General features: G+C 40.0%; 1 protein-coding gene across 7 annotated transcripts in view; it reads right to left on the bottom strand.

Annotated features, from left to right (window-relative positions):
- Nucleotides 1–9,900: 9,900 nt before the first annotated feature.
- Nucleotides 9,901–22,545, bottom strand: part of ESRP2 (epithelial splicing regulatory protein 2) — a 41,999-nt gene continuing 29,354 nt past the window's right edge. For 3 of the 7 annotated variants that reach the window (XM_002191859.7, XM_012570230.5, XM_072934478.1), the window contains exons 15-17: nt 21,555–21,732; nt 14,138–14,249; nt 9,901–11,269 (exon numbers count right to left, since the gene is read on the bottom strand). In XM_002191859.7, the coding sequence (XP_002191895.2) occupies nt 14,160–14,249; nt 21,555–21,732 (268 nt within the window). In that variant the 3' untranslated portion in view covers nt 9,901–11,269; nt 14,138–14,159. Of the gene's footprint in view, nt 11,270–14,137; nt 14,250–19,406; nt 19,441–21,554; nt 21,733–22,545 lie in introns of those variants that run through there. The other 4 variants (XM_030282671.4, XM_030282668.4, XM_030282670.4 and 1 more) reach the window with 2 other exon arrangements.

Raw genomic sequence — 22,545 nt, forward strand, 5'->3', positions numbered from 1 at the left:
GAGATTCAAAACTAAAGGAGAGTACACGTGAAGGTGTATTTAAGAAAGGTAGCATTAATTCTTACAGAACAGATTCCTGGTATCTCACACTGGATGTCTCAAAGAAATGAAATGAGAAGAATCAAATCAAATCAACCCTCTATAGACTTATTTTCTAAAAAGTAATACAGAGTTTTCCACAGAAAAAATCTCCTTGGTAAGAAAGAAGAAACCTGGCAGAAGAGGCTGGATTCAGAGGCATGGCCAGATAGGACTGATGATTCAGTGAAGGCTTTCAGGCAGAGGAGCCATTTTGGAAATTTAAAATATGTGTCCTTCAGAGAAAAGGTGCTCCTGCTATAGTAGGGTTAAGAGGAAATCTTTGTTGTTTGCTCAGCCTTGGGAACATTTAAATTATTTTCTCTTTTTTTTGTCTGCATAATTAAGGCTGGCCTTGGTTGGCCTTCCAGCAACAACTGCAGTCAGTCACTCCAGTGGCTCACACAGCTGGAGCAATGTTTACAAGGGCTGCAGAGCCGAGCTGTTCTCAGAACAGGCTGGGTGGGCTGGGAACAGGAGGCACAGCCTGTGCTCACCCCGCACAGCGCCCACAGCGAGCTCCGCTCCCAGCTCCCGTTAAAAGCCAAGCCATCCACCTCGCTTCGTCAGCACCCCTTGGCACTTCCTATAAATACCTTCCCATCGGCCTGTCCTCCCAGAAATGTCCATTAAATTACTTTTACAGCAGCGCAGAAAGGATTATTTATAAAGCTCCACATTAGCAATCTTTTAGGGAACGCTGCAGTAAGATAAATGTAAAGGCACTTTTGAAAGAGAGGAATGCTTTCCCATCATGAAGCATTATCAAGAGAACATTATCTTTAATACTTTAATAGACTTGAGACAAAAGACTGTGTGTGTGGTTTTATTATTGGTCTGAAGTGAACTGCATTTACTATGTTCACAAAAAAATACTTAAAAAAAATAACTTTCTTTGTGCCTCAGAGTGAAAAATTTATGTGGGTCTAAGGGGTGACTTAAAATCACAAGTTGCTGATCTTATTCACTGTTGAGATACTATGTGGAAAACAAAGAAAATTTTAGACTAAATATTAACATCATGCTTCAAATGTACTCAAATGTGGCCAAAACCAGATGAGCTCATCCCACAAACAAAATTTATACTTGGGGCATATCAGAGCAAACCTGGGTTGGTGCTCTGGGCAGGTTGTTGACCCAGCCTGTGTGTGCAGCCATGCAGGGAGAGGTTCAAGAGAACTCCCCAGCAGTTACTGCCTGTGCAGAGCTTACACAGAGCCCACCCCACTGAACAGGGCATATTCCAGAGAGGGAATGAATGCACAAAATCCAGACCCATGAGAGACCCTTGATCATGGAGCACAGCCTAGGCCATGCCACAAAGGTCTTCTGGAAGCACAACCTGAGCAGCTGCTCATGAGCATCACAAGGCAGGACAAAAGCTTTCCTTTCACACTTATATGATGTCATCCTTACTAAAAATTGCCACTTCCATTTTCGTATCTAAAAACCCCAAAACAAGCCTGTCACGCCTCACTGCTTTTGGCACTACAGAGCCACCACGGTGACAGGTACTAGTTTGGGTTGCTTTCTATATTACTGATGGTTATCTATTTACAAACCTCACCACTGGTGGAGAAGTGAGGCTGAGATCTTAGGTTTTGTTTTCCATTCCTGAAAAACATTTATCAGGTTTGGAGTCATTGAAGGGCAGCAAGCATGAAATGTCTTTGTGTAATTCCTAAAGCACAACAGCAGAACCCATTTAGGAAAGAGAGGGTCACTGGTATTCCCTCAATATCTCCCAGTGAGGGGGATTGTCACAGCAGCTGCCATTCTGCACCGCTGCTGTCTCACAATGCCACCTAAACAGGGATCTCCAAAGCACTGCGTGTTCCAAAGGTGCTCACAAAGAAAGGGACTGAGACACTCCTTTCAGCTTTCAGTGTTCCACTGCTGATTTGGGGAGCACACAAAGGACTGGTTTTAACATGAAAATTTAAAAAACACCCTATGGTTTATGTGGGTAAAAAATAAAAATTAATTATAAACCACAGGGTTATTTTTCCTGGGTACAATGAACAATAGAAAAAAACATTCAAGTGGGGGCGGGGATGGCAGTGGTTTTGAGCATTCAGGAAAAAATGCAAGTTGTCTTACACAAAGAGTTTCTGGACTTCAATTTTCAGTGGCATAGTCTGCTAAAGAGCAACCTTTTTTTCCCTGTATACTTCACAAATATTTTATCTGAATATGAAACTGAATATTTCTGATATCAACAACAATACATAGGAATGAGAAGAATTTCTGAAGAGAGAGGATGTGCTTGCTAAATAGAATTCAAAAGTCACTCTATTTCTGTAACAGATCTTCTGAAGGATTTCTGACTCAAATTCCAGAGTTACAGATTCAAGGCCTCCAAGAGCCAGGCGTGTCTACTTCATTACTAGCTCCATAATTATTCCTCAAAGTTTTTACAGTGACATCCACACGAATACTGCATGTTCCCCCTTACTAAGCCTCGTTTAAAGCAATAAAAACTGAGGCGCTGGCATAAGAAAAGCTGTTCCTTGGCTCTTCCTTCTGATTTCATATCCAGTTTCCTATTCTGTATCTAGAGGTTAAACATCATTTATGCTCAAGACAGACATGCAATGAACAAACTGCAATTGTATCCAGCAACCCTTTCTTTCCCCCACTTTGGTTTATCCTAATTGTTCAAAAAAATTCTCGAGTCTATAAGTTATAATCAGTTGTGAGTACAGTTCCTGAGAACGGCAACATGAGCAGAGCTGTGCTGGGATCCACATTCCTGCTTGCCCCTCGGAGCTGCACTCAGCTGAGCCTGGGCTGCCGGCGGTTCTGGGCCTGCCCAGCTCAAAGCTGCTTTAGCTCAGTCTTGGACTGATTTTTATGTTTGTGGCTTCCCAGAGTTGCCCCAGGAGCAGTCTGCCAGCACTGCTGTCCTTTGCCACCGGCTCAGCCCTCCGGCAGTGTGGGCTGATGCTGCCTGCTCAGCACATTTGCAACCTGCTTTTCCTGTTCAAAACAGGTCAGAAAATCATCCCACCTCCTAAACCATTACAAGAGTCATTATCCTGGTCATTGCAAACCCTCTGGAAGCTACAATATCCCACGCTGAACTTGCTGTGTAGCTGGAAGATCTCCAGGCTGTGCAGTTCCCACACTGCAGCAGCACGGTGCTGTTTAGCCAGAGTAGCTGTGTCTGAAAGGGAACCACTGGTGGAACCTGGTGCCAGTGAACAGAATTTTAAAAAGATAAAAACAACCCACAAACCCAAAATAATCCCTTAATTGTATTCACAGTCTTCCTTGTTGTTAGCACACTCTCTGGGATGTATTATCAGTGCCTGGGTCCATGGCCTTACAGTTTTCTTTCTTCTCCAAATTATCTCTATATCAGTCTCCATAACCTGAAAATTTGGAATCCTTTCTTTTCTGAGGGATTACTTTTTACAAGGTAAGATCAGGTCACTTTAAATAAAACCACTGACATGCTGTTATCAGTTACCAATATATTTTAGCTGAAAAAAAATACTGATTTTACAGACAAGCAGAAGCCACATTTCATTGAAAATATGGAGCCTGCCATCCTTATAGGCCTTTTCCTCCTCCTCACAATCTATTACTGTCGTGAGCACTATCAGGTAGAAACCCAGCTCTAGGACAAATCTCCTTATGGCCTGCATGCAGATCATCATCCAACCTGTGCTCCAGGTCCCATCAGGAATATGATGTACCTGACTTTTGATAAAACATTTTAGAACTATTTGACACACACACACAAAATACACGGCACTGTAAGAAATCTGACAGTTTATATTCCCAGACATAGATTTCCTGTCAATAAAAACTAAGCAAAATTGATGGGTCTTCTAATTTTTTGCATTGCTTTTCAAAAAACAAAACCAAAACAAAATAACCAACCAAACCCATCCCAAAACAAAACAAAGCCTTCAAAAAGTCCTGACCTTTCCAAGCACATTTTAATTTAATGCTATTGCTACAATTAATATTCAGTGCAGCTTGTGTGGATTTTCACAGTAAAGTTCACAATTGCACAAGGACTGCATTGCATCAAACAAAAGAAAGGCACACCTAATCCAATGGGAATGAGTCCCACATTTTCAGGGCATGTTTAACCAAGAATTCCTTGGACTAAGTCTAGTGACAAATGTTACACTCCAGATAAGGCTCAGACTGTCCCTTCCTCACTTTAACCTCTCATGCCCCGAGCAGGGAGGAGGAAGGACCTGTTCCTTGCCAGCCCTTGCACCGTGCAGTTCCACCACACCTTTGCATTTCTCCCAGAGCAGAGCTCTGTGTGCCTCCCATCCCTGCCAAAAGCACTCCCAGGGAGATCCCCAACACTGAATTGCTTCAGAAAACAGCAGGAAAATATTCACTCTTCCTGACAAACCCCACAGCTTTTATTCAATGCAGCAAAGACAGCTAAATTCTAATGCTATCCCATTGCACAAAACAGATTTTTCCAACAACCAACCATCAGCTTTTTGGAGCTTCTGACAGAAAATTCCAGTAAGACTCCCACTCCCCAAAATACATCATTTTTCCTCTCCTTGGTTATTCTGTTGTTTCCTTCCACCTCTCACCTATTATTGTGGATAGTATTAAGAAGAAATAGAACAATATTTCCTTCATTTTGCTCTTGCATACTTTTAAGTATTATTATTTTAAATGTATCCAGAGTAAAGATTTTTGAATATTTTTGCACATGAATACCAATTTTAAAAGTTACATTTGCATGAAATTCAAAGACCTCAAGTTGTTTTAGAAGGGAATATACACACACAAGTGATCCATGCCAGTAGAACATTAACTTTTCCTCTACCTCCAGCAAGCAGAAGATAAAGTGCTGATAACAAGGAATGATTAAAACCAAATAGCAACAACAAAAAACCTTTCAAAAGTTACAATGTTGAAACAACCAACCTGGAAGGTAGGGACCAGTACAGGACATTGGTATAAACCAGAACAATTGCACCTTCATCAGGTCTATGGTAAAAGCTGGTTTCCCAAATGAAACACAACATGTTCTTCTTATTTTCAGTTATAGCCCAATGAGAGAAGAAGGTTCTAGAAGGTCTAGGATCAGAAAAAGGCCCTCTTTAATGCAACAGAAATTTAAAAAGACATCTCCCATGTTTGAGCGTTAAGGGTTGTGGGTGAGAGAATTTGTTCCTTTTTCTAAATAGTGGAACAACTGATATAAACTCCCCCACACTGCCCCACTTTTCAATTTCTCTAGAAAAAATTAGGTAATTCCAGAATGTGGCAAGTGCTGGAGCAGATCAAGATCTAATAAAAAACATTAAAACCATTTCTTTTTGTAGAGCAGTTTTTAAAAGTTTTTTTCCTACCAAATTCGGCCAGATACAACTGTGATTTTCTCAATTTTAAATCAGTTTGTACATTTCAAAGCAACCGTATTGACTATCAATGAACTCGGAGAAAACATAATAGAAAAACAAGGACAAATTTGAAAAAAAAAAAAAAAAAAGAAAAAGAAAAAATAACACAAACCAACTTAAGTAAACAATTTTATGAGCAGCAAAATGACCTCGACTTTAAGGCCAGCAGACCCCAGAGTATCCCGGACGCTGGAGCTCCTGCTGCAGTTGCTGACAGGGAACTCCCGGCTCCAAAGCTGCTGTTTCAAGCCTCTTCCTGGCGAACCCCGATGGAAAGGGGACATCTACTGGCAGCAAAAGATATTCTCCCAAAAATCTCCCAACCACACAGTTAACATCACATCGGCAAAATTAGAGCAGCACCTCGGTAAGGTTTACAGAACGGAAGGCATTTTATTTAAACTCAACTTTATATTATCAGCCAGCACACAGAAAGCCACAAACAATAGCTATTTAAAAAATGTATTTAAAGTAAAAACTATTATAATAACATAGCAATAAAAGAAATTGCAATTAGCAAGTCTAAATTATCATGCTGTCATCTTTATTTGAATATTTGCATTTCAGCTGCATATCCAGCTAAATAACACAGTGGTGCTCACCAATTCTTTTTAAAAAGCTTTATAACAGGTAGATATAAAAAGGCAAAATTTAAAATTGACTACAGGCAAACCTTGGCACATCAGGAATTTTCTGCTTTTAGAATATTTCACGTTTTCCTTAGATATAATCAGCTTTTAGAAGACACTTATAGTGATAGACTCAAAACATATTATAACAGATTTTGTCAAATACAGTTCTATATAAGACAGGACCCAGGAGGTTAAACTACCAGTCTTCATCAGCAGTTCATTTTAACTGAGTGAAATAGAACAAATACTGTTTCAGAAATGAAGGTGCTGAAAAGTTATTATTCTTCAAAAAAATTTAGGAATTGAATTTCACGAATAAAATACTTGTTGAAAATGTCTCAGTTCACATAAACATCAAAACTTATAAGCCTGTCTTCAGCAACCCTGCTCTACAAATGAAGAAATCCCAAGAAGAAACAGCTGATCTGGATGCACAGCTGCAATGACTGAAACAGAGAATGGACATTTCAAACTCTTCAGTCTCACCTCCAACAAGTATAATAAGAATAAGCTATCTTCTCTCTAAGGTGGGCAGGAATATCCCATGGGATAGACACAGAAATCATCTCCAGGTAAAATTATCAGTCTCAAGAGAGTGAGAGCAGAAATGACTAAATGAATCCACTCCAAGCCACCACTGTCAGAAGTGTGAAATCAGGAGAAGAAATACAACCAATGGTAATTCTATTCTGCAGTTACACAACATGGCAACACAAATGGTGAAGGAGTTTGCTGGTTGCAAGTACAGAAGAAGCTTCTTTTTGAGAATTGAGTTTTGTGGCTGAGTGTGAGGACCCTTTCTTTAACAACAGTGAAAGTCAAATCAGAGTTCTTTACCAAACTTCTCTTCTTCTTTGGTGAAAGAGTTAAAGCTTAACGCTTTTTTATTTTTCTATTAAGCTACATGCATTTAAAGATAGCAATTCCTCTGATAAGGTTTTGCAACACAGCACAGCCTAAAACTTCAGTCACAAAGAGTAAATGCATTCATCAAAGAACACAAAACACTTAGGGCTTACCCAAGCTCCCAGCCTTCTCCAGCGATGGAAGCCATCATCCAAACACGTGTGATGCAAGTATTTATCTTCCACTTGTGAAGGAGAGCTCTTGGACTTGAAGCCAGCTCATCAGCGTCTGCAGCAAAATTCCAGGTGAGCAGCGCCCAAGGGACGCTGCTGTGGCTGTTGCAGCTGCAGGGGTGAGGCTGAGGGCTCAGCGTGGGCACAACTGAGAGCTCAATGTGGGCACAGCTGAGGGCTCAGCGTGGGCACAGCTGAGGGCTCAGCGTGGGCACAGCTGAGAGCTCAATGTGGGCACAGCTGAGAGCTCAATGTGGGCACAGCTGAGAGCTCAGCATGGGCACAGCTGAGCGCTCAATGTGGGCACAACTGAGGGCTCAATGTGGGCACAGCTGAGGGCTCAATGTGGGCACAGCTGAGGGCTCAGTGTGGGCACAGCTCAGGGCTCAGTGTGGGCAGAGCTGAGAGCTCAATGTGGGCACAGCTGAGAGCTCAGTGTGGGCACAGCTGAGGGCTCAATGTGGGCACAGCTGAGGGCTCGGCTGAGGGCTCAGCGTGGGCTCGGCTGAGCTGCCGCGGGCTCGCTGCCTCACCGAGGGCCCGGCGCACAAACTCTGCGGGCAGCCCCGGCCGGGCTCGGGGCCGGGCAGTGCCCGAAAGCTTCAAACGCCGAGTGCGGGCCCAGCCCGGCCCCTCTGGCTCCGGAGCCGAACCCGGCAGAACCGAACCGAACGGCTCCGCTCGGCCGTCCCGCTTTTACCGAGCCGAAGGGCAGCGCAGGAGGCGGCCGGCGGAGTTTGCTGCCCGGCCGGACCGTCCCCTCACGGGATCAGCCCCGGGCAGAGCGCGGTGCCGATAGCGCCGAGCCGGGGCCCGATCCCCGGGGGGCCCTCTCACTTACGGCTGGATTTGATGGTCTCTGTGGGTCCTTCCCGACTCGGAATACCCTGTGATCCTGATGGACTCCTGCCCCAGCACCGCCCTATGCCAGCAGCACTTCGTTTTTTAACGTTCTCCTTATTTTTTTGTCTTTTAGACAAGACCACAGTTTTCAACATGAGCAAGAAGGCCAAAGTTCAGAGGAAAAGCATCCTCAGGTCCGGTCTCTTGTCAGCCGCACTTGGAGGGCTCTGGTGTACCCAAAACGCTGCCACTGCCCTGTGTGGCAAACATTTCTCTCTCTCAGGATCTTGCATGGAGGCGCACAGAGAGAAGAAAGATAAAACAATTTCTATTTCTGTTTCTTGTTGTTTTTCTCATGTGGAATGTGTTTGGAGAATTGTTTACCTGGGCTGATTGCTTGAATGGATTCTGATGAGGATTGTTTGAGCCTGATGGCCAATCCAATCCACCTGGGGCTGGGCTCTTGAACAGGGTCAGGAGTTGTGAGTTAGTTAGATATGGTAGTTAGAGAAAGTAGGTATGTAGTTTTAGTATCTTCCTTTATATCATATATTAATGCATTTTAGCATAGATATAATAAAGAAATCAGTCAGCCTTCTGAACTGGAGTCAGACATCATCATTTCTTCCCACTGAGTGCACCTGCATTTACAATACCCTTGCAGTCATTTTACACAAGTAACTGCTAAAAATTATACTCTGGTCCCATGTTCCACGTGTTCAGTTTCACACACAAAACCACACAGCCTGGAACATCCCCAGGTTCACTTTCTAGTACTCGTTTCCACCATCTCATGCTAAACAAGGAATAAAACAGCAGTGGGTGATAGGTAGGTACAGATTCTGCACATGGCAGAGCCTGTTTGCAGTCTGTGATGCACTCCAAAGCAGAACTGTGATTGCTGCCAGCTAAGCCATAAAGGTGTTAAATGAGATAGGAGAGCGTTTACATCTAAATCGTGGCTGATGCGGCTGAGGTTCTCCATTCCAGGAGGCAGAAACGCACATACAGCTTTTATAACAGGAAAAATTAGAATGTTTCAAAAGCCTGCAAAGCTGCAACCAGCTGGACTGTGGCAGTCTGTAAGTGTGTAATAAAATGGACTACACAGCTACCAAATTTTCCTCCAAGGCACAATGAGAATGTTAATTACCATTGTGCAATCCTTTATACTATTCAAATTAATTTAAAAGTAAGATTTTTGGTAGACTTCACCAAGATGTATATTGGAAACAGGTTAGTGTAAACACTTCCATTAAAAAAAAATTTAAAAATCCTTCCCTCCAGGTCCACCTGATTGTGCTGATATTTAATTTGGGAAGTTTTGATGATGAAAAGGTATCTGGCAAGAGATGTGTCTGACTAGAGAGAAACACACCTTCTTATCTTGATATGATTTCCTCCCCTTTCTCCATTTTCAGTACAAAAAGGCAGACTGGCTCTATCTTGAATTAAATGTAGCATTTTGGGTTGCACAGATAAGTGAGTGACCCGTTAGGTCAATTAAATGCAAACATGAATGCAATTTCAAGTTCAATACTTTCTTTCCTCTGGCAACAGAAAGAGAACACTAAGCATGTAAACAGTTACATCATGTTGCCTAAAATGTGTGGCACTAGAAGAGAAACAAGCATCATACAGATTTCTGGCTTACCAGAATATGCAAAAAGACAAAACCAAAATGAAACAAAAAACCCCACAAAACCAAAACCCAAAACTACAAAAAAACCACCACAACCCCCAGAAAACAGAGATGCCACAAAGTACAAATGCTCATCTAAATCTAGGAGTAAAGTGTGTAAGGCTATTTATCAAAGACTGATGCTCTGTGAAAATACATTAAAGCAAAGCATAAGTTACTTTCAAAAGGCAATGCACATTGTAAGCATCTCTTTTATTGTAATATAAAGAAGCATACATCATTCAGTTCTTTAAAGTACAACTCAAATTGTACACTAACAAAAAAAGATCAATTCAGACATCCATGGACATGTCAACAACAGAATTCATTACATTTTGCTCTGCTGGTATTGCACTTGGAATGATTTAGAAGTAAGGCACAGTAAAAACAAAGTCATTTAGTGCTTCTACAGCAGATGTCTTTTTAAACACGTGCTACATGACGTAAAAGTACTTCTAGCTTATGTATATACACACAGGGGAAAAAGAAAAAAGCATGCACTAGAGAATTAGGATTTCAACATATCTTGCTGTTTCATAATATACAAATAAAGTAGTTTAAAGATGTAAACAAATTGCATGCACATAAACTAGAGCAAAATCTTTAATACAGTATCTGAAAGCTATTATGCTTAAATAAAAAAATATAACTTATTAGTACTCAGGTTTATGTGCCATTTTTGTCCTGTAGAGATTAAAAATCTGGGGTTGGGGGCAGGGTGGGAAGAGAGGATTTTTCTGGTTTTGCTGTTCGTTTTATTTTTTTGCTTTACACATTGGCAGCAGTACACTGGTGAGAAGGTCAAATATGGCTTTTGCAAAAAAATATCTAATGAAAACATGAAAACGCACAATTGGTTCAGGATCCAGCATCCTGATATTTTCCAGTCAAGAACAAAACAAAACAAAAATCAATATGATCTACGCTTTGAACTGGGTAAGCCATGCATTCCAAAAGACCTTTCTAAAGGCATTTAAACTCTACAAGAACCAGACACTTTGTCAAGTGTAAACTCTTAAAAACTAAACACAAAAGAATCTGAATGACTCAAGCATCGTTTTCCACTTCAAATGCTACTGAGTAAGTTTTGCCCATGGCTGCGGTAGCCGAAGTGATACTGGACTGTCTTCAGAACTAACTGCACGCCAGGAGCGGCTTTGCTTCTTTTTAAACAGGCACATTAGAAATTAATTGAATTAACTGCACAATTTCTGGTTTCACTTTATCTTTGGCATAGGAGACGCCACTTTTCAAATTAAAAAGGACATGCACCATGCTGCATTCCAACATGTTATGCTGAAAAGGCACATTTGTTGCTGCCTGGGTGGCAAGGGAAGACTTCTTATTTTGCAAAAGGCACGGTGTTGAGTGCAACATCCTTTCCTCATCCTCCAGAGTGTTCAGTTAGACCAGGTACAATTGTACACAGCGGCTCCCCAGGAGCTGTCCATTTCTCTCAGCCACTGCTTGCTTAGCTAGATCCAGGCTTGGAAAAGTCACCAATGCCTCACCACTGGGCTGGCCACTAAAGTTGTAAAGCATGAGGATGGAATCTGCTTGCAGCTGCAATGGTACAAGAAGAAAGAAAAAAAATTTCTTAAGATCAGAGACAAAACCTGGAAATGCAGTTTTTAATGCTGGTGAATTTTTTAGTGCATCTGGCTCACTCCACTCCTGTGTCCATGGTAAAAATATTTTGGATGTTAAGAATGGGAAGGAGAAGGAATCAAGGATTAAAGGAAAACCAGCTTTTAGCTTGGCAAACAGCAGCAGCTCTTATTCTGCTGGAGTGGTGAATATAGTGATGTAGACATAATTCTGTGCAAAAATTTTGCTAGAGAAGCAATTGAGAGTAAAGGTTGATAAAAGGAGAGAGTTAGACGTTAACAGGAGGTGAATGGAGCAAGAAATCCAGGCATGAATAATTCTTGTACTATGTGGACTACTGGCCAAGTGAAAAAGGCTATTGAGGCATGTCAATACTCACACACAAAGTTAAAAAAAAAACCAACACACATGGAGAAAATAAAAGAGCTGTATGGGTTCTGTGTTGGGAGAATGAGCTGAACTCAACACAGGTATACCATGCAAGGAAGATTTTTCAGAAAAATTAAGTAAAATTTGGTGCAAAACTGAATTAAATAAATATTTATTGTAATTTTAACAAGGCTAAGGAAAAGCAGGTTAGCAGACAAGATTATTTATTGGAGTTGATTTACTTTTGAGGGCATTTGCCCTCATAAAGTCTTAAAAGGCAGTTCCAAATTGCTGAGTTCAAAGCAGACATTACAGTTAGCCCTATTGTGCCCCATCCATTTTCCATAAGATGCAGGAAATTCTTCCAAGTTGAGTTTGGAACTCTTGGTTGTTGGATAGAAATGAATCTCAGTGAAGTTTCAAAATGAGAAACTGAAGGATCAAAAGTTTAGCATACAAGGTTAGTTTTTTTGAAAAGCAGCATCAGACAAAAGAAATGCTGGAAAACCAACTAGATTTATAAATATTAATTCAAGTTAAGTTCATGTGACATGTTCTCTTGAGTTTATAAAATGTTAAAATATTTAAGTGTTTTATTTCTGTAGAACTTGTGTCTGGTATACTACAGGAACAGTAGACTTCTCAGTTATTACCAATAGCATTTCATTCATATATCATATATCAGCTTTACATTCAAACATATGAAAATAAATCAAGTGCATGCCAGAGCTTCACTCACCCAAACACTGAGCAGGCAGTAAAAATATTCTTAAAATATAAGCAACAGCACACTTTAAAAACCAAAAGCATGCATAAAACAGTACAAATTTTCTATCATTTCCTTTCAGAGTACTAAAGTTAGTCAAGAAATAGCATGCAGAAAGAAATTGGAAAACAGATAAAAAAACATCATCTCTAAAGCCCACTTCTAGTTTGGAAGCAATCTTGGTTTATTTCAGAGTAACCCTCTCTCAAAGAGAAAGCTGTACACAACTTGGCTTGAGCTGCAAATCTGAGCTAAAAGATGTTCTGCTCTAAACCAGCTCTTTGCTGTTAATCCATATGGGATCAACTCATTTACCATCAGTCCAGAATAGAACTTTAGTATTTCGGCTCAGAGTCAGCTGGAAACACACATGGAACACAGTCAGACCTCTGAGCACAGAGGAGAGCTTTAAAAACATCGTTTAAATAGAGGTATTGGTGTAATACCAATGTAGGGGTCTGGAAATTCATGCTATAAGAGCTGCATAGAAAGCTAGCAGAGAAGCCTACACATTCTGCAAGCAACATAATTAAAAGAGCTAAATGAACCCGTTCAGTTTCATTTTAAGACATGCTGGGTTTAAGTTCTTATTTATACATAATTCTAGAGAATTAGATTTTTCGTATGTACGTATGTTTTAAAATTAGATCAAGATTCACACAAATCTATTCCTGTTTTTTTTTTTTTTTTTACTCTCTAACAGTGGTACCTGTATAATACTACTTTGTACCACTTAGAATTCAGACTGAGCTACTCCACGAATTAGTCAAAGACAGTTTCTATGTCGTACTTCGTAGAGACCAACTGCTGATCTGGTTTTCCAGTTAATCACCAGACCATACAGTCCATCTGCTCCCTACAGATCCAACATGAGAAAACAACTAATTTGAATACAACTGAGTTGATGGTTGTTAGTGAAAGTACATTTATCTGTGAAAGTAATTCTCTCAAGGCACAGTATGTGATTGCCATTTTTAAACCGAAAGGTTGTTCTGTGTTTTTCCTAAGGAATAAGAAAATGTACTAATTAATCAGTAGCATTTTGAATGGAATACAGTAGTATTGTGGTATCATGTACTCGACATAGGCCACAACAAAATTTCTCTAAGAATTATGTGCAAGTGCCAAAGATGCAGGCAAATTTACTGTTAGCAAATCTAGTTGGTTGCATTAAAAAGTCACTATATCCAAAAAACCTCTTCTGGAAAAACTGATGTAATAGTTCACATTGCATGGGGAGAGCAAGAAGGAGAGGTATTAATCTCTAGCCAGTTACATGGTACAGAAAAGACACAGCCAGAGGTCTGGGGGTTTTCACACACATATTTATGTGTGCTTTCTAGCAATATCAGGAATAAAAAAAAAAATCTTCTACCACTCTACTAAAAGGAAAATATTGGACTGAAAGGTTCACATGAGATAGAAGCACTAACAAACTCTTCTGGAAGTTGAACACACCATCTGAGCAGAACCAGGCAATCACACTGCCTCCACCACTGCTGCCCCTACAGATCACAGGCAGCCCACTTCCTTGGGTTAGTTGATTTTTGAAGCAGGAAGACTAACACCAGGATCCCAATGCAAGCTACTAAGGGGGAAAGCCACAAGCAAAGACGTCTGCAGCAGCAAGCCCTTCTTTCCCTTCCCATTCACCTCTGGAGAGCCAGGCTCTGCCAGTCACATCTTACCTTCTTCAGAAGTTACAAAGAGTTACAAACAGACCCACTCTTTCGGTGCTTGTAACACACTCCTGGCTTGATCGCTCAGCTGAATTAGGCCATTGTAGTCATCAGGTGCATACTACAGTACAAGTGTGACATGGGACAATCAGCAAGAGAAGGAACAGTCTGGCACAGCAAGCCACACAGACCATCATTTGCAACCACAATCAAGAGCATCAGCTATAACAACTGGCAGGAGACAGAGAATTGGATAGAAACTACTTTGATGTAAGATACAAAATACATTAGTTGTATTGCTGGTTGTAGAAATGGAGGAAATGCTTGTGGGGAATGTTCTAAACTGTGGATTTGAACTGCTGCTTATCAAGGAAGGGAAATAGCTCAGACCATGAAGTGCTCCTTTTTTCCTTCTAGTCATGAGATGGCAGCACCAGGTAACCAAACTCTAACATTTTCTTAAGCACACTCATGAACCCATTGATGGCTCTCACTAGGACAGATGAGCATCTTCCAGCCTGCACACTGAGGTGGGGGATCAGAATAATTGTATGGATCTCATTCAGATCTTTTATGCACTCATGGAAATGAAGGGCAGCTTCTCCAGGGTAGGGTGACAAACACTTGAGCTGCAGATGATACTTGTACTCCACAGACTACACCAATGTAATGAAAGAAAATCAATGCTCCAGCATGAATGCATTCACAAGGTAAAATAGCATTTATTAATTCTAGTGCAGTGTATTTCTACATTGGAAAATGAAATAAACTACACAGTGTAACTGCATCATGACAAATTTGTAGAAGTAATATATTAAAATAAAAATAGTGACTGTACAGAACAGTCACACCAACAAATTAGAACAAAAACCTCATATATGAATCAGATTTAAGAATTATTTGAGATCCTGAATATGAACAGTAATCACTCATACTACTGGCCTGGTACAAATGTGACACATATAGTCAGAAAATACATCTTGGACAATATGAAACATTGTTGTTAGCACATAATCTTTCCAAATCACATATCCTGGAAAGGGACTGAGCATTCTTAAACATGCTGCAAAGACTACTTGAGTGATTCCTGTAATCCAGAAGACAAGAATGTTTATCATAACCTGAGTGGTAGAATATTTTTTCAGTGTCCAGAAGAGTTTCCTGTCTCCCCCTAAACAGACTAATGCTAATGGTTTTGCACTAAGGCTTTAGATGATTGCCAAATGCACACAATGTAGATGCACTGTGCTGTCTTTGCTTTGATATTTCTATGACACAAGAAGTCTCCTGCCAGCTTAGGGAGAAAAGGGTATTATATCTGGGCATACAGAAGATGTATCCATCCAAAGTTGAAAAGAAAAACACCAACAATCTTGTACACACCTTTCACAGAAAACAATAACCAAGAGCCCAGAGAACACAAAAGAAAAGACCCCCCAGAATTTTACTACTGAATTCTAGCCACATCTAAACCCACGCCATTAAGTAAAAGACAAATATAAGAAGTATTTTCTAGATAGTCTCTGCCAGGGCAACCAGACCGTGCAAATATTAGATTTATGAGTTCCCAGACCTGCCCTTGAAACAAATCTACAAAATGTAAGTTTACTCTTTGGAAGGAATGTCTCAAGATAGTACATACTTTAGATTATCAGTAGACGTACAGCAGGCAAAGTTGTACAGCCTTACTCTTGTAAGGGACAGTATTTAATAAGTTACACTTGAAATGGAATAAACAATGTAGAAAATATAAAAGTTGGAAAAATATCTTGTAGAGAGTTGTCAGAGCTTAGGCAAACACCTAAAGAAAGTGAGAAAGAAAGAAAGGAAGAAGAAAAATAAATTCAGGAAAAGACCTAGAAATAGAAGTTACATCTAATTATAAGGATAGGCAAGAGACTGCAGGCAATTAAAACAGAAGCTGTAGAACAGTAAGTTCTTCAAATAAAATGAAAACTACCCTAACTTGTCTGAGTAAGTGCATTATTGTGACTCTTTCTGATTCTGTCTGCATTTCAGAACCCATAAGAACAAAACAAGAACATCCAAACCACACAGGACCAAACCAAGGGTAAACTGGTTAATAAAGATGCAATACACAATACTTCCTCCTTGAATTTTCTTTTTCTTCAACCAATTTTTTCTTTGTTCTTCTCTTGCTGAGAGAAATATGGGACTGTCTTCTCCTCACTGACTGTGCACAGATTTAACCAGGTCACTAACCAGTAAATCATTGATTTCCATTTCATTTTTGCAGTTCCTACAGTGAATATTCAAAGCCCAGTCTAAAAACAGCACATACAAAGCAATCTAAGGAAAATAACCCACTGCTAAAAAAAAAAAATAAACAAGTCAGCATTGAAACTGGAAAGTATATTTAGACACACTCCAACTAGGAAAAAACGGGAGCAAATGATAAAACATCATAGGCAAAATGGCCACTTAAAGCAGCTGCAATTCTCACCCCAACTGCCCATAAAATGTATCACAGAACAGTTCCCAAAGGGAACTCTCAGACTCTGGAAAAAAGTCTAGCTAGACTAAGCCTGGACTATAGAATCAGGTTTGATGGTTGGTAACTGCAACCTTTAGCACAAGACTCAGGAGAAATACCCTAAACTGGCTTTGCCCCTAGAAGCACATCAGTGGTACCATAAGACTGCCAATACACAAATAGCTGAGTGCTCTGTGGAAGAGATACCACCTGAACCTCCTGTGTATCAGAGACTGAAACAGGTAATGCCTGTTCCAAAAATACAGAGGGTGCCACTTCAGTCTCTTGCTTCAAGGGTGAGAGGCAACAGACAGAAACTGTAACCACTAATTTCCTGGTCCCAGTCTCACAGATGCTTTTTCCACACAGGCAACATTTCCAGGTGGGAGATAAATTTAGGAATAAAGCAAAACAAGCAATGAGCTCTATTCTGAGAGTGTGGGGGTGAGCATGGAATAGTGTCTGTATTGCCAAGTGACTTCCAACCCCAGTAAGTGGGAATTCTTCCTCTACCACTTCCCCTTTCCCTTCCCTAGTCAGAGGGTGCCATGCCTAGGACTGGCACACAGATGATGGGGTATCCCCCTCTCAGACTGCAGAGAATCAGATTTCAAAAGGATCCAAAAGGAAATAGAGAATACTTCTTTGTTTAAGCACATATTTCAGAGAAAAACCTCCTAATCCCTAAAAAGTCAGGAACAATGAAGTCTGTTGTCCTGATACAACAGAGAAATGTCTTTAGTGCTCTTGGAACTTAGCCATCCATCCACTTCACTTCCTTATTACTATTTTAACCACAACTCTCCCTCCTCCCCTCCACCAGCAAGCTTTAAATTCTGTGTCTCTGAAGCCTTGGAGGATTAATATACTGCAAAAGCTCTTTATAGCTGCATTTAACCCCAGTACAGGTTTAAAGAACTCTATTTATTTTATGCTTTTCTTATGTAGAAACATGTACACAAAAAAAGTGCTTACATTTCCATCCCAGACTTTATCAGCAAATTCAGAGGGCTTTTAAAAAGTTCAGATAGTGACCATGGGCCTTTAAATCTTAGTCATCTTATAGTCGTTGTTTTTTGCTTTTGTTTTGTTGGTTTGTTTGGTTTGTTTTACTACTATACTTACACACAGCCTACCTAAATAGCAAGTCTGCTTTCTAAGAACTAATCCACAGGGTCTTTCTCAGGCAGGCTTGAGTTCACTTCACATTCATGCCAACCTCCAAGAAATTGGGCAAGTACTACTAAAAGGAGGCTGAATCCTAGCCAAGACAACAGCTGTGAACTAGTTTTTGGTCAGCTAAGACCACAGGCACAGCTAAACTTCACCTGCTTTTACATTAACCTAACAGTTCTTGTCATGATACCAACCCTGCCACTATTTGCATTCTCATTAAAAAAAACTATTGAAAACCACACACCAACAAACACTATCCCCCCCCACACACAAAACCCAAAGCAAACAAACAACCAAACAACAACAACAAAAAAAGTAAACTGAAAGAGAACCCCAACCCCAAAAGAGTCAGTATTTGGAAACCAAAATATTCTGCACTGATTCACTTAGTGGCCAAATAGTAAAACCCATTAAGTATTTTAAGTATTTAGCCACTAAATAAAGAAAAATAAAAACACTTTAGTGAAAAATATACTTCTGCTATGCACCAACTTCACATAAAACCATCATATCTACTACCCCTGTTCAATCCTTATTTACTGGAGTTCTCTCACTGCTTCTGCAGCTGTACAGAGCAATGGCCTGAAGTAACACTGAGGAGTTTTTCTGTATGATATTACTGCATTTGCACCACTTCTTCCTCAGACTCTACCCCATGATATGAAATATGAGTTATTTTTCTGAATTCCTGCAGAGTTTCCTCACAATCCCATCCATGGATCCCTTACTTCAACATAATGCCCAGAGACAAGGATCTGCTGAGCAGCTGTTGAATGGCATGGTAAGGACTTTGTTGTTGTTTTGGTTATTTTGGGTTTCATTGTTTTTTCAATGGGGTTTTAGTTGGGTTTGGGTTTTGTGGCTGCTTTTAGCTATGCATCCAGTGTATAATTGTACTCAAATCAATGACCCTATTGCTTTATAGTACAACTAAAAAGCAGTTTAATGTGAATTACTGAGTCAGAGAGTACTATTATTAGCTCTTTTGAGGATTACAATACACTACAATATTATACAGAAAGGTGATGGGGAAAATTGCCATCTCCCTGATTTACTATTAAAATTCTTCCCAAGTTTTTCAGTTGCTTAATCCAAGTTACAACAAATACAGGCAAGCGGAAAGGAATTTTCACCAATAAAAACAAGAAAACAGAACTACAGGAAGAAATTGAGCTGCTGAAACACTAAACAAGAGGCTAATACTAATAAAATTAAATGAAAACTAGAAAGCTTATCTGCAGACTTTTAAATTATTTGTTTTTAGAAGCATGTACTGATGTTGAGACCAGCTTGTTGAAGCCCATGATATCTCTTAAGAGGCAGGTCTGGTATGGAAAGTGCTTTCACTTAAGTAGCAACATGTGCACACATGCAACATACAGAGCCCATGAAGCCTGAAGGAAAAATCCAGAGAATAAAGCAAGAACTAAAACTGAAACCCTGTTCCTTCCAGACAAGGACACACAAAGACAAAAATCACCCCTCAATCTCAGCATCTCCGATCTAGTTCCCAGAATACCAACACTGAAGTCCATTGAATACCAACATCAATTAGCTGTACAGAGATTAAAACCATGCCCAAACCACTGATGATGATTAAGGGCTCACTTTATGAACAAGCAGAAGCATCGTGCAATAAATCCTTGGGCAGCAGTAGAAAATGAGAATAAAATGTGAAGAAAGGGGAGGAAAAAAGAAAAAAAAGATTAGTTATTGTTCCAGAGATGTAATATTGTCCCATTACAGTAAGTCACCATCTCTATTTCCCCTGAAGGAATGAATGAGTATAAAATTAGCATTACCACATGTGGGATTCCAAGAACAATTCAAAAGATTTCCTGGTTCCTTTATAAGATTTTGAACCTGATCTCATCTGGACAACATCTTCTAAAGAAATCAAAGAAGTGACCAATTTAATAACAGTAACTGATGATCACAGGAAGTTGCAGCAGCAGAATATGGGTTTCACTTTGTGGCAAAATTTCTGTTCCTATAACCATTTAATTGTGCAATACAAGCACCAGGAATTGCTCCCCAAATGCAGAAACGAGGAGAAGGGCAAACTGAGTACGAGACACAAAGTCCAGGTTCACTAAACTGAAGATTTAACAAAAGGTAGAGGTGCTAGAGGTGGTCATTGACCTGTTCCATACATGGACAGGTTCAGGCCACATTTTTGAATGTTGCAGTTACACTTCTAGCTAAATTTCAATTTAGCAAATAAGCTTCAACACTTAAGGTTTTAATACATCCACCATCTATCCACCAAAACCCCCAGTCAGTAGAAAACAACTAAAAGGCAAAATATTGATGGCTAAACAATAGGATGAAAGTTTATTACTTGTCTGGGTATCATGAAAGCCACAAATAACTGAACTTGGTTTGAACTCTGGAAATATCTGTGGAAGAAAAAGCTCTAAAATACAACAATATGCAGTTTCTTTTTACTATTTGTCAAAATTCACCACACTTTTTATGTGACAATCTTTTTCCACTGAAAAACTGAGTATGCAAAACTGCTTTCAAAACATAAATGTAACGTTCAAAGAGAAAACACAACAGATAGAGCACTGCATCTTCCAAATACTCAAAACTTGTAATATACACATTTAAGCATCTGTTCTCATTCTACATTCATTTGCATACCAGATATCTGGCTCAACAAATTAAAGCTTATTGTCTTCTAAGAATCTAAAGGTAAAAAAAAAAAAAAGAAAGAAAGAAAGAAAACATACCACACTTGAATATTTCCTATTACCTCTTGCAATATCACTGTTATCCCAGAATATTGAAGGACAAACACACAAAGATTATTGCCTTCTGACACAAATCCGTTGTTCACTTGCAGTAGTTTGAGAGACACAAACAGGATTTTAGGTCAGGGCTTCCAAGTAGTACCCAAAAGGGCAGAGTTGGTAGCTGTGTAAGTGCTGTTACCCAAAGAAGTTAAATACCCACCAGAACATACCATATTCAATTACCTTTCCTTTTAGCCAATAGGTCATGACAAATCATGAATATAGATACAGTATCCTCTGAGACAAAAGGCAGAAGACATCACATAAGGGCTGCTGAAAAACAGTGTTTGTAGCTGGTGCCTTTTTTTTTTTAACTTATCAAGAAGATAAATTTCTGTTTGCTCACCTGAGAGCATTCCATCAGTCCATACAGACTGACATTACCTATAGTACATTTGCTGTCAATATGGACAGCATGGATAATAGAGATTTCCTTTAGTTTGCAGTATAATACAGCTTTAATGAAAGATGTTCCTGCCTGTAACCAAAATAATTAGCAACTGAAACAGTGTTTGACCGAGATATCTGTGTCTCTCCTTTTGCAAGTCACCACACCCAGCTCACAGCTCTCTGTATTAGAAATCTGCAAACTTTCATTGTTGAAGGTCAAACACTGACCCTACCAAAAGGCTCCCACCACCAAGTGGCCAGGACTGAAAACTTTTGGCAGCCCACACTTTCCTGTGGCAGCCCCTTTGCAGCCCCACTCACACTGGGGCTCTGAGGTTTTCAAACTCAAATCCCAAACCCAGACACCAAATCACTACTTCCAGATCAGGATTTGTTTATTTAATAAGACAAATCGTATGTTACTCTTCAGTCTGCCAGTTAAATATACAACACGCAGCTTGCACACTTGTTTGGCAGTTTCCAAAAGCACTTGCCTGTGCAGTTTGGCCTCCACTGATCAATACTCAGAGGTCCAAATACGATCTCAAGGAGAGGGCTGCATACTAACCTGGTACCCCTGGAAGAAACTGAGTATCTCCTTCATTCCTGTGTTGTATGGCAAGCCCTGCATCCGGACTAAGGCTCCAGGCTGGGGCAGGATTGGAGTGTGGGTGGCAGTGGCAGCAGCTGCCACAGCTCCTGGAGGAGCTGCAATGTACCCCACCGTGGTAGGAGATACTGGAGGACTGAAAGAGAGAGAGGAGCAAAGTTGTTACCAAAACAAATAACTGGTTCTATTACTCAAATAGTACACAAAACATCTTTGCTTTTCTTAATTTCTATTCAGCATCTCATGATCTATTTATAGAGAAGGGAGGGAAGAGAAAATAGCAAACATTTATAGTTAAAGACATAAGGAGTGGCATTTGTTATTTCATAGGGGAGTAGAAAAAGTAGCTGCAGATTACTTAAGATCGTTAATAAAAACACAAAGAAATAAAGGAGAGGGATGTGCCATAATATGAAAAGGAGGCAAACACCCAAATCTGGCATTTCTGAGCCACAAAATAATGAGTAATTAGCATCTCCTTCTCTGGTCAGGGCCCATTTAGCAAATAACCAGATACTCAAGCGAGCAAGTGTCACACTAGGAGCCATCAGTGAACAAGCTATTTCCTCACAACTCCTATACCAGACTTCAGTGACTCATGCTGATGCCATCTATGGGAAGGGAAAAGGTGGAGATTTGCTTTCACATGTAAAAATGTTCTTTACTACAAAATCAAATCTAGTACACACCTATGATGAATCTTTCAGCATGAAAACAGTATTGTAAGTAAAAGAACAAACTAAGAGGTAAGGGTAGAGGTGTGGTTTGACACAGCTTCTCTTCCAGACAAGAAATAAAACTGCCTTGATGACATTGCCCCAGTGCCAAAAAAACCCCTTTTTGGTCAACATTATCACGAGATTCAAGCAAAACTACAGAGGAGATGAACCTCTTTACAAAGTCACAGAGGAATACTTAAAATGGTTTCTGCCTCTGTTGCTGAACATTT

Source organism: Taeniopygia guttata, chromosome 11 (genome assembly GCF_048771995.1).
Source record: "Taeniopygia guttata chromosome 11, bTaeGut7.mat, whole genome shotgun sequence".
Classification (NCBI taxonomy): Eukaryota; Metazoa; Chordata; class Aves; order Passeriformes; family Estrildidae; genus Taeniopygia; species Taeniopygia guttata.